At 42.1% G+C, this 12677-nt stretch overlaps 1 protein-coding gene across 2 annotated transcripts in view; it reads right to left on the minus strand.

Annotated features, from left to right (window-relative positions):
* The window catches only part of CDK5RAP1 (CDK5 regulatory subunit associated protein 1), a 34917-nt gene extending 24661 nt beyond the window's left edge, over positions 1–10256 (minus strand). Inside the window, exons 1-8 of one of the 2 annotated variants that reach the window (XM_065921832.1) lie at positions 9822–10256; positions 9480–9600; positions 7087–7221; positions 6323–6653; positions 4648–4751; positions 4114–4148; positions 2984–3084; positions 589–799 (exon numbers count right to left, since the gene is read on the minus strand). In XM_065921832.1, the coding sequence (XP_065777904.1) occupies positions 589–799; positions 2984–3084; positions 4114–4148; positions 4648–4751; positions 6323–6632 (761 nt within the window). In that variant the 5' untranslated portion in view covers positions 6633–6653; positions 7087–7221; positions 9480–9600; positions 9822–10256. The remainder of the gene's footprint in view (positions 1–588; positions 800–2983; positions 3085–4113; positions 4149–4647; positions 4752–6322; positions 6654–7086; positions 7222–9479; positions 9601–9821) is intronic. The other variant, XM_065921831.1, reaches the window with a different exon arrangement.
* Positions 10257–12677: the final 2421 nt, after the last annotated feature.

Here is a 12677-nt window from a genome sequence, read left to right on the forward strand (position 1 = left end):
AAAGCAGACATTTTAGATAAGAAAAGGTATAAAACCAAGTATATAGAGCCAATTTTTAGGAATAAACACACACAAAGCATATGCATGCAAACACAGAGGAAAGAATAGCATGATATACACCAAAATGATAACAGTGTTTATCAGTAAGTGGTAAAACGTGTAAGTAATTCTTACTCACTTCTCTATGGAATATCTTTCCACATATTCTTCAACAACTATGAACTATTTTGTCATTAGATCTTTTTAAGTTAAAAGGTCAAGGGAGGGAAAAAAAGATGATAAGCCTAAGACATTTTCTTAAGTGAAAAAAGTAAGAGAAGGGAGGGTAGAAAAGAGTCCATATTATATATATGAATGTATGTGCAAAGAATACTTCTGAAAGGATTATATAAGGAACTACAAATACGGCTGCCTCAGAGTTAGTCTAGAAAACTAAGGATGAGAGTTCTGAGGGAGTCTTACTATACCATTTTTTGTCTTCAGGTTTTTTTACTATGTGCATTATTTTTTTAATGTAATAAAAGCAAGATGTTACTTTAAAAGCAAGGAAAGAGAAGCTGACTCCCCATCTCTTGGTCAGTGACTCACACGAAGGCAGAGGTAGCACTGGGGCTCGTCTGGACTGGCATGACGTCAGCATAGGTCTCATCCAGAGACAGCAGCACATTGGCAGCTTGCTGGCCTGACTCAGCAACAGCCAGCAATCGAGGAAGGTCCCTATAGGCATCTGGGCCAGCCAAAATATCCACCATTTTCTCCCTGTTGAGGATCTCCTGCTTCAGTCTCTCAGCCATGCAGCCTGGGAGGGAAAAGAAATAAGCTGATACCCGTTCCCAAATTCATCTGGTCTCACGACTTCTTTACAGTACACATTCTCTCCAGGTGGATCAAAGACAAAAGCACAGAAACTTCTCTAAGAATTTAGCATCATCCCTTAAATTTGCCCAACACTCTATACCTCTGGAACTTGCATATTTCTATATAAGAAAATCAGGAAAAGGGCTCTACAGCAATTCAATTACATGCCTGACAAAAATTAAGCCACCATCCAAAAATATTTCTAGACATGAACCATCTCTTTTTTCAATTTAAAATTACTTGGTACTACACATAAAAACTATTTTGTGTCAAAAACTTATTTTTTTTAATAAAATTTATCTATATACAACTGCCCTTACACTCTTTTTCTTTCTTGTTGCCCATGTGCATGTGTGTGCTCAGTCGTGTTCAACTCTGTGACCCCAGGGACTGTAGCCCACCAGCTCCTCTGTCCATAGGATTCTCCAGGCAAGAATACTAGAGTGGTTTGTGATGCCCTCCTCCAGGGAATCTTCCCAACCCAGGGATCGAACCCACACCTCTTGCATCTCCTACATTGGTAGGTGAGTGCTTTACCCACCTGGGAAGCCCTCCTATCACCCATAATATGTATCAAAACCTGTAAAAAATGAGTTATCCATCTATGCTGGTATCTTCCATAACCAAGAACCATTACTATAACCAAGAACCATAAACCACTGCTGTTAGTAAAACTATAGAATTTGAAAGTCCCTTTTCTTAAAAATACCCTTTAAAAACATTTAAGAACAATTCTTGATTGTACAATCATGTTTCTTTTTTGATTGTACAATCCATATTTATAGCAGCATCATTCACAATAGCCAAAGAGTGAAAGCAACCCATGTCCATAAACAGATGTCATACGTACATACAATGGAATATTCAGCCTTAAAAAGGAAGGAAATTTTGATACACACTACCACGTGGATGAACCTTGAGGACATTCTGCTAAGCCAGTTACAAAAATACCATATGATTCCATTTATATGAAGTACCCAGAGCAGTAAAATTCATCAAGGCAGAGAGTAGAACGGCAGTTGCCAGCAACTGAACTGAGGGAGGAATGGGGCAGTCATTACCTAACTGGTATGGAGTTTCAGTCTGGGAAGAAGAAAAGGTTCTGGAAATGGATGGTGGCAATGTTTGTGCAACCACCTGAATATACTGTATACCACTGAACTAACTGTGCCTCTGGAAGAGGTTCAAAAGGTAAACTATATGTTACATATACTTTACTAGAATTTAAAAAACAAAAAACTATTTTGGAGATTTCTAACACTCCAAACATATATATATATATATATATATACACACATACACACATATATATATATATTCCTTCTATAATGAAGGAATTGAAATGGAACAAAACATCCTAGCTAATCCGTCCATCTTTCTGCATCACTTAGTACATTAATCTGTGTAAAAGAATAAGCTCCAACCTTTGTTTTGATCCATCATCAAGATGACCAACTATTTCACGATGGACACAATCTATTTTTAAGGTTAAATACATTGACTAAATTCTGGGACCATGAAGGTACAGAATATTTATTTTTGAAATACGCCACCCAGCTCTTTAGATCAGAGGTGCTCAATAGAACTTTCTAAGATGAAGAAAATGTGCTTTATCTATGTTGTTCAAACTGGCAGCTACTAGCCAAGTGTGGCTAATAAGCAGTCAATATGTGGCTAATGGGACTGAAGAAGTGTATTTTTAATATTATTTAAGTGTAATTAAATTTAAATGACCACATGTGACTAGTGGCTGTCATACCGGTCAGTGCATAGCTGGATCTTCACTTGGGCATGTTTCAGGAATCAAGATGAAAGATACCTACCCGATAAATTCAAACTGTCCCTTCAGACTCCAAACTCTCTCCTATCCATTACTCTATGCTACCACAAGCCACGTTAGACTAGGAAGGACAAATCACTTTCTGAGTACCTGTTACTTTGAAGGCACTAAGAAAAGTCCTTTTATGAGCTTCATCTCTTAATTCTATAGCTTCTGACATTAAGTACAAGGGCTGAATGGGATGTATAAGACTGAGAATCCAGCATCTAAAGGAAACCCTAGCATATAAAGCTACATGGTACCCAAGTCTCAAAAAACTCACAAAACCTGCAAATTACCAGATACCTAGAATCCCAATCCTCAGAGGCATTCGGGAGCGGAGCCGTTTGGACTTCAGGGATTTGAGCTGATGTAAACGATTCCAGATGGTCTGTTCAGCCTTCTCCCTATAGAGATCAAAAAAGGTAGACCTGAACCTGAAAATAAACTACAGAGCAACCTAAAAGAGCACGACAATGGGAAAAATGGGAATTCCCTGGTGGTCAAGGGGTTAGGACTCCAAGTTTTCACTGCCAAGGGCACAGGTTTGATCCCTGGTCGGAAACTAACATTTCACAAACAGTGCAGCCAAAACCATTCCTAAAACTAGTCCTCTGTACACATCTGCAAATCCTGACGAGCCTTTAAGCCAAACTCAAAAACAACCTATTTCACAAAGACTTCCCAAACTCTCCTTGGTTAGAGAGTTTGTTCTCCTATCACTTTAACTATTCTTTTCCCTGTAATCAGCAATTTCTCCATTTTACTGTTTGATTTTTTTACTTAGTGCTTTCTGCCAGATGTTAGAGCTATTTGTGTATCTGTCTTAGTTCCCATATCAGACTAAGCTCCGTAAAGTCGGGCTCCACGGAGGAAAGGTTCATTTCTGAATCTCCCAAAGCACCTAGTTCAATGTCCTGCAACAAAGACCCTCAGAACAAAAATGCTGGATTGACTGACAATACAGCCAGCTGAGGAAACACTAACATGCCATGTACACAGAAACGAAGTAATAAACAGGGTATGTTCACTTGTGATGGATGCCACCCATCTCTGTCAGAAGAACTCTGTCCCTAGCCACTGACTGGACCTAGCCCTTATGACGTGAGGTACAGCATAAACATGTGCAAGAAAAAACCCAGGAAATGTTGGGCAAGTCAGCACACTCTCGGTTTCCTCATCGATAAAATGAGTTTGATAACAGCACCTACCTCATAGGGTTGTTATGAGAATCAGTCAGTGCGCATATAGTGCTCAGCACAGGACCTGACACAAGGTATACGCTCCGCAAATGCTGACCGTTCTACCAGCACTATATTCACTTGGAAAACTGCAAACCTGCTGACTCATCACCATGGGTTGGGTCACCCTGGTACTGCTGGCTCTGGCATTTTACATAAATTTATTCACTCTCTAGGTAAAGAATAAATTCCCACCTGATGGAACATGTGACAAGGAGAATCACATCAGCCTGGGTAGAGAGCAAGGAAAAAGAGGAAAATTATCATCTTTGAAATCAGCCTTGTAGAATCATTACCCACAGTCCTTTTTCTCCCCCCAGATTGTGGTGAAACACACATAACATAAAATTTACCATTTTAACCATTTTTAAGTATACAGTTCAGTAACATTATGGACATTCACAATGTTGTTCAACCATCACCACCATCAACCTCCAGAACTATTTCACCCTCCCCGACTAAAACCATAGGCATTAAACACTAACTCCCCATTTGCCTTCTCCTAGCAGCCCATTTTCAACCTAGTTCCTTGCCTGAAGGTAAGCACCACCATAACAGTTTCAAAAATAACTGCAACAAAATTACACCTCGGTCCCATACTCCTCACTTCCCTCAAGAGAACTCACTCTCACAAGGTCACAGACTGTTCCTGAAACTCCACCTAAGAACTAGCACAAAGCAGAATCTCACCCAGGCCCAGGAAACAGGGAAAGAGGGAAACGTGTATACCTCCTGAAGGTTATTGGTCCGCAGGTAGCCACTCTTCTGTAAGATGGACCAGGCTATCTCTGTGTCATTCACATTCATCTGGCAGCCATAGGTCTCAAGGTAGACTGCAATGAGAGGGCAATTCCACAGGTAAGAAGACAAAAAGGGACCACATGTCTCAAAAGGTTGCCTCCCCAAATGTCCCAGAAACACCTGAGGCACCTGGTTAGTCGCTTAAGTCCCCTGATGCCTCAATTCAGAGACACCATTAATTGCCAGATGTACCCCCAAATTATTAATAAAAAAGCCTTTCGGAACAAAAGAAATACTTCATTACATACACACATCAACTATAAGTCAGATCATTTAAAAGTGGGGAAAACATGCTCCTAAGACTCAGGAAATATAGTTATATAGAATGGGGTTCTCCAGCCTCTAGAGAGAACAGCGGTGGCTAGAGGGTCAATAAAGTCACAAAATAAAAAATGAGGCAACTTCCTACAGTAACTCAAAACATCTTAAATGAAAGTAAGCATGGCTAACATGACATAAAACACATCTGCACAAAGTTTTAAGAACATCAATTTCATACCCGAGCAAACCCCTTCAAACTAAATCCCTCTATCAACCCCTACCCCACCAACACACTTTAATCCACAAACCCAAATAAATTCTAAATGGGGTTAAGAGCTGAAGGACAATCACATGAAAACCAATAGAAAATAGCAGTAATTTTCAAAAAAAAAATAAACAATCAGAAAAACAATTTTTCTAAATGTTCCTTGGCTCCCTTTCTTTGTCTAAAAAGAGAAAACACCAAACTTATGTCAGGGAGAGACAGAAGGGAATAACAAATTTTAAAGGACTACAAAAATCTGAAAAGTCATGAGGTATACAGGCTCCTTGATTTACCAACTCAATGCCTAGACATTTACTCTAGAAAAAAAATTTTGAAGAAGCAAAACTATCTCTATACATGTGAATATATGTATCTGTGTGTGTATACATACCAAGGCACTTTGAATAGTGTTATTTATAAATAAAAATTTGTGAAACAACCTAATGTCCCAACAATTGGAAAACATCACGGTACAGCATGTGATATTTTGCAACAATTTTTTAATTTAATTATGAAGACTGGTACTTGGAACAATATTAAATGAAAATAGAATATTACAAATAATTTGCACCATATGAATGTGACCAAATCATTAAGAGTTATAAACGGAAGTTTTTTTTGAAACAATGCACAACGGGAGAGATCTGGTTGTCTCTTAACGTCTTTTCAAATTTTAACACATTTTAACTAGTGCATTATGTTTCTAAGAAAACCTCTGCCTAAGCATAATGATTTTCTATAGCACCAATTGAGAAACCTGCCTTGTAACTTAGGATGAACAGAGATTGCAGGGTTTCCAAAGGTAACCAAAGAGAGGACTCCCCAGGACTTCCACCCGCAAGTTGCGCATATCAGAACTGTTAAGTTTCTTTATATTATTGCTGCTTGGTAAAGGCTGATGATTCCATAACTTAGCAGCCTTTCTACTCTGTTAACCCTCTACTGAGGGTTAAGCTTCAACTGAGTTAACCCTGTTAACTCCAAAGCCAGGTCTATAAAAGATCTGTTAAGAATCAGGCCATGAGCACTGAAAGGAAGTAAAGCAGGAAGTCCAAACAGAAGTAAAGCTAAACCAACCTCTTCTCTGCCTTCCTAAAAGTTCATCCGCTGTGAGATACGGGGGTGGGTCCTCCACTTCTGAAGAAGACGGTTTCTCTGGAGGAACTGAAGCACTTCTTAAAAAATCCTGAAAAGTCGGTCCAGCAGCCAGCCTGGAGCTGAAATCCTTCCCAACTCCATCCCCCTGCAGCCTCTCTGGACTGGGACACGCAGAGCTGGGGACACGGCTGTGTGCCCTGCAAGTCCTGAGCAGGAGCCAGGACACAGAGGCCAAGGGCCCCCGCCGCAGACACCTCTGGGCTCGGAGGGCGCACTGTAAAGGCTGCATGGCACTCAAGGAGCCCACAGTCTGCAAGAGAATGACAGACAGCACCACAACTTACTGAGCACTATTCACAGGCACCACTCTAAGCATCTGAGATATAGTAACACATTTAGTCTTCATAAAAACCCAAGAACGTACTCTTAATAATACTGTCCCCTCAATAATACTTTAAAGATGGAAAAACTGAAGCAACGTGCCAAATATCACAAAAAGTGCTAGAGATGAGATGCAAATCCAGGCAGTCTATTTTCAAAACAGAGGAGTGACAGAGATGAAATAAATGAGAAGTCCTGACAAAATAACAAAGTAGCACCTTGAGCCAGGAACAGTTCCAAGGACTTTAAGTATATTAATTATTTAAATCTTTACAGCAATGTTGAGTAACATAGGCAACAGACACTATTATTATCCCCATTCAGAGAGGAGGAAATAGACACAGAGAAGGTGAAGGACTTACCTAAGCTCCCACAGCCAGTAAGCAGCAGGGTGGGGATCCAAATAAAGGTCTGAATTAACATAAAGCTGAAGATGAAGCTCCAGTATTTTGGTCATCTGATGTGAACAGACATCTCGTTGGAAAAAATTTCTGATGCTGGGAAAGATCAAGGGAAGAAGGAGAAAAGGGTGTCAGAGAATGAGACGGCTGGATGGCATCACCAATCCAATGAACATGAACTTGGGCAAACTCCAGGAGATGGTGAGGGACAGGGAGGCCTGGCATGCTGTAATCCACGTGGTCGCAATGAGTCGGACAGGAATGGGTCACTGAACGACAACAATTAACACAAAGGCTGTGCCCCTAACCACCCTGATACACTGCCTCCCCACACTGTGAAAACCACTTACTGAGGGTATCTTCCTCTGTTTTTCTTCAAAAGTAAAGTATCTAACGTGGGGGCACCATAGGCCTGATCAGTGACTCCTTCTACCCTCCAAGAGTTTCACATTACTACCTTCAAACTTCCCGCCCAGACCCTCTCACACATGGCTGGGGGGCATAGAAAATGGCACAACATTTACAGTGACCATTTTGTCACGTTCCATCAAAATCACAAACACACAAATCCTAAATAATTAATAAGGACCTACTGTATAGCACAGGGAACTCCACTCAATACTCTGTAATGATCTATACGGGAAAAGAATTCAAAAAAGAGTGGATATATGTACATGTATAAATGATTCACTTTGCTCTATACCCAAAACTAACACAACATTGTAAATCAACCATATTCCAATAAAAATTAAGAAAACACACACACAAACCTTTTGACCAAGCAGTTCCATTCCTAGGTACTTATCCTACAGATAGACCCTTTCGTGCACAAAATAACCTGTGCCTAAGGATACTTGATGCCTAACAGCACTTGATGCCTAACACTGCCTAAGCAGTGCTTCTAACAGCAAAGAAATGGAAAAGATCTAAAGATCTAAAGATCATCAATAGGGGACTAGTTAAACAAGTCATAGTACATCCATACAATGGAATAAGATGCAACTGTTAGAAAGTGAGGTTGAATAACAAAAGCAGGGAAGCAAAGTCCTATACTAGATTATAGAAGGCCATCCACAGATCTGTGTAGGGAAAAAAGCATGAAAATTCAGGTACATATTTGTAAATATACACAGTATCTCGAGAATGCATAAGAAATAGTGGGTGCCTCCCAGGAAGGAATCTAGGTGACTCAAAGTATTAATACAAAAGATGGAGACTTGCTTTCCACCACATAGTTTTAATGGACCCCACATCTCCAGCCTGACTACCTCACTCCACTCATACCATACATTTTTGTACCAATTTCATTAGCTTCTAGGCTTTTACATGTGCTGACTTCTCTGGATGGTACATCTTACCTCAACTGACTTAACCAACTCCTACACTACTTTTAGTTTACTTTACTTCCTCTTGGAAGCCTTTTCAGGCCACCACCGCCAAAGTCTAGGGGTCCTCCTCTGGGTTCTCAAAGCCGCCTTCTAACTATCACAAGACTCATCACATCTTGCTGTTAATTACTGCTTACCCCTTATAAGCCAGAGGTCCCTAAAAGCAGGAAACAAATTTCATTCATTTCTACATCCTTAGCATCTCCCATTCTAGTAACAAACATGGCAGGTGCTATACATGTAAAATGAGACCGACGTGGCTTGTTATTTCTCCAACCTGGTCACCTGTTGTACATGCTACCAGCACTTAGAAGCAATGTCAACCTACTTTCAAGTGATGGAGAACAGCAGACTTTCAGTGTGAGTTTTAATCTCACCCGTTTCTGCCCCTTACTTGCGTGACCTTGGGCAAGTCAAATACCTATCTGAGTCACCAATTCCACCTCTGTTAAATAAGGAAAAAGTAATACCTACTCTCAAAGAGGTGAGAATTAATGACACTAAAACCTAACTTTGCATACAGTAAGTCTTCAGTAACTGCACTTTTGCAGCCCACACCTCCTTTATTGGTGGATATTGTTGTTGTTGTTCAGTGTCCGACTCTTTGCGATTCCATGGACTGCAGCAAGGCCACCTCCCTGATGGTGGATATGGAGCACTGAGATTAAGACCTTAAGAGTTAAGAGTCTGATCCAACTGCTGCTTCTGCAGGTAACTTCAGGCACCTGGAATCAAACTTCTGGGACCTTCCATTTCCTCATGTGTAAACGGGAATAACAGTATCTATTACAGCACCTATCTCCATGTCTGTTGTGAGGATGAAATATGATAATACAAATAAAACGCTTACACAGCACACTGTAGGCGCCTCTGTGCGGCCCTACATTAATTTGTAGTTGACAATAACGATGTCAACGATTTCAGCAGCCTCTAGTCAACATAAATAAACAATAAAGCATCCCAAACCTTTTACTGGGTGATTACAACGTGGTAGGCGGGGCTGGGCGCTTTTCACGGATCACCGTATTTGATCCTCGGAGCAACTGTGAGGCAGGTTCTATCATCCACTTTTTCACAGGTGACAAAGCTAAGGTTCAAGGGGAAGAGAGGTGACTCGTCCAAGGTCACAAACGAATAAGCAGCGGAGCTGGGGTGAGAATACCGAGAGTCTGACTGCAGGCTCCGCGCCATAACCACCGCCCCATTCTCCCCTTGGACACTGCGCATTCCTGGGTCACCGTGGTCCCTCTAGCCCCAGACATGAGCCACAGGCGAGGGCGCAGGCCACCTTAACCGCGCGCCGCTCACCTTCCGCAGCCCTACATTCCAGCGTCCAGCCGCGGGTACTCCTCTCGACTAGCAAGCTCCCGGCTCGTCCGTCTGCGGCTGCGCGCGCATACACGCAACTTCCGTTCCGCCGCAATTTCGGTCCGAGGCGTTCCGTCCGGCAGAAGTGCGTCGTCTATAGTGTCCGGGGTGGGCCTCAGCTTCTGCTCCACTGCTGCCGTGAACCAAGTGGTAAACCCTAACCGGCATGCGGCAACGGAGCGCTTGAAACGTAGCGAGTGCTAGTTAACTATGTTCTAAGTGTAAAACACACACTGAATGTCGAAGAAAGAAGGCCAGTTGTCTCATCAAAAATTTTTATATTGCTTAGGTGCTGAGATAACATTTAGGACTTACTGTGCTAAGTAAGTGTATTATTAAGTTAGTTTCAACTGTTTTTTGTTTGTTTTTTACTGTGGCTATACTCTGGTTTCTCTTCAGATCGTATAAATCTTTCGCCTTTTTTTACTGTGGCTACTGAGAAATTTTTAATTATTTACGCGGCTCACTTTCTGTTTCTGTTGGACAGCGCTGCGCTTTAAAAAGACTTCGCAATTCACGTTTCCAGCATAGACCACCCCCTCTTACCGCCCCTGCTGGAGTCACAGACCCAGAATTCCACTGTCTATGGGGCACCTCCCCTTTGGATACCCATGACCACCTCTAACTTAATACCGAATTCGTCATTTCTACACACATATCCTCACCCAAAACCTGTTTCTGCCTAGTCTTGCCCACCTCAGACCCAAGCATCCTCCCAGTTGCACTAGGAGAAACTCATTTTTGTTTCTTCCCCCTCAGTCTCCACAGTCAGAAAGTTCTGTCAGCTCTAACTCCCAAAATGTCTCAAATCTGTCACTTCCTATTCTCCTGTTCTACCCCTGCTGCAACTCTAGCTCAGGCAACCATTGTCTCATCAGAAACGACTGCAATAGCCTAACTGGTCTCCTTGCTTCTGCCCTTAACCTAGTCTCCTTCCCTGGTGGCTCAGAGGTTAAAGCAACTGCCCGCAATGCGGGAGACTGGGTTCGATCCCCGGATCAGGAAGATCACTTGGAGAAGAAAATGGCAACCCACTCCAGTATTCTTGCCTGGAGAATCCCATGAAAGGAGGAGCCTGGTGGGTTACAGTCCACAGGGTCACAAAGAGTCGGACAGGACTGAGCGACTTCACCTACAGACTTATCTCCCACACAGAGCCTAAGGGAATATACTTGTTTTTTTCCTGAGGTCACAGGAATTCGCTGGAGGTCCAGTGATTAGGACTCTGCCCTTTCACTGTGATGGGCTAGAGTTGGATCTGGATCCCTGGTAGGGAACTAAGATCCCAAAAGCTGTCCAGCCCCTCAGGAAAAAAAAGAAAAGTCAGATCACATCACTCCTCTGCTGAAAATTCCTGGTGGCTTGTCATTGCCTTTACAATAAAATCCAAATTTCTTACTGTGTCCTAGGACCTGCATGATCTAGCTACTGCTTTCTTTTACTTCTCCAACCCATTTCTTTCTTTTTTTTCCTAGCATGATCTCTCTAGTTGAATACACTTCAACTACATAATTTTATTTTGCTTCTTCAATACCCCAAGCATCTATTTATCTCAGAGCCTTTGTATTTAACTAGCCTCTTTCTGGAATGTTCCCCAGATTGTTTCAAGGTTGGTACCTTCTCATTCTTCATGTCTCAGCTTAAATATCAGCTCTCCAGAGAGGCCCTTTCTGACCATCCCATTTAAAATGCTCCCATTACTATCACCTCACTTTCTTTTTTTTTAATTACATCATTTTCTTCACAATACTTGTCACCATCCAGAATGATAGCATTATTTGCTTACTTACCATTGCCTAGTTCCTAGACGTTCAACTCCCTGAGAGCAGGGACACAATCTGTCTTGTTCACTGCAATATCCCCAGGATCTAGCACAAAGTCTGACTCATTGTATGGCTTAATAAATATTTGTTGGATGAATAAATGACTGCTTTATGTATTAGTTTAAGTTCCCCAGAAGCAGACCTTGAAAAAAGGGCTTGAGTGCATGCAGGTGATCTCAGGAGACACTGATAAGATAGTCAGAAAAATGAGACAGAGAAGGGGAGACATCCAATAAAGAGTGTGTTACCAAGCCAGTTACTGAGGTGGGCATCTGGGTCTTAATTCTGTTGCTGGACACAACTGAAGCAACTACACACACATGCACACATACCTAACAAATTTCATACTGTCTCAAACTGCCCTGGGAGTGGATGCCCATTCATCCTGGGGTCCAGAAGGAAAAACATAAGAGTAGACCTGAGCCCAACCCACAGCCTGGACCAAAGCCACCCAGCCAAGCCCAGCTTCTAATAGTCAAACTGCAGTCAACATGCAGTCCCAGAAGCATGAAAATAAATGCCTGTTTCTGGGGCAACAGAAATTGGGGTTGTCTGATTTTTAGCATGCTCCTTCAGATGCACATCAGCTTCAGGTCCTTAGAGAAACCTGCACTCACCCTCAGAGCAGGTCAGGTCCCCACTGGCCTCTCTGATATTTCCATGTGTCTACCCAATCAGTCACGCATTTGATTGTGAGAGCTTCTGCTGAATTTCTTTCCCCTGCACATGGGGACCTGTCAGTCTTGCTCCCAGCAAAGCTGCTCCTGGCCCCAAAGATTAGCACAGACTAGGTGTGCACTATATATTTCTTGAATAAACAGTGGATTGACAGCGGGCAGATTGAGGTGGGCAAAGCTGAAATATCTCTGCTTACCTGCATTCCCCCAGCTTTCTAGGACCAGTTCTGGTTCTGGCTTGTTACATGAATTCATGTGGGCCTCAATTTCCTCATGTGGGTGCTCGGTTAGAACTA

This window comes from Muntiacus reevesi, chromosome 2 (assembly GCF_963930625.1).
Source record: "Muntiacus reevesi chromosome 2, mMunRee1.1, whole genome shotgun sequence".
Lineage (NCBI taxonomy): Eukaryota > Metazoa > Chordata > Mammalia > Artiodactyla > Cervidae > Muntiacus > Muntiacus reevesi.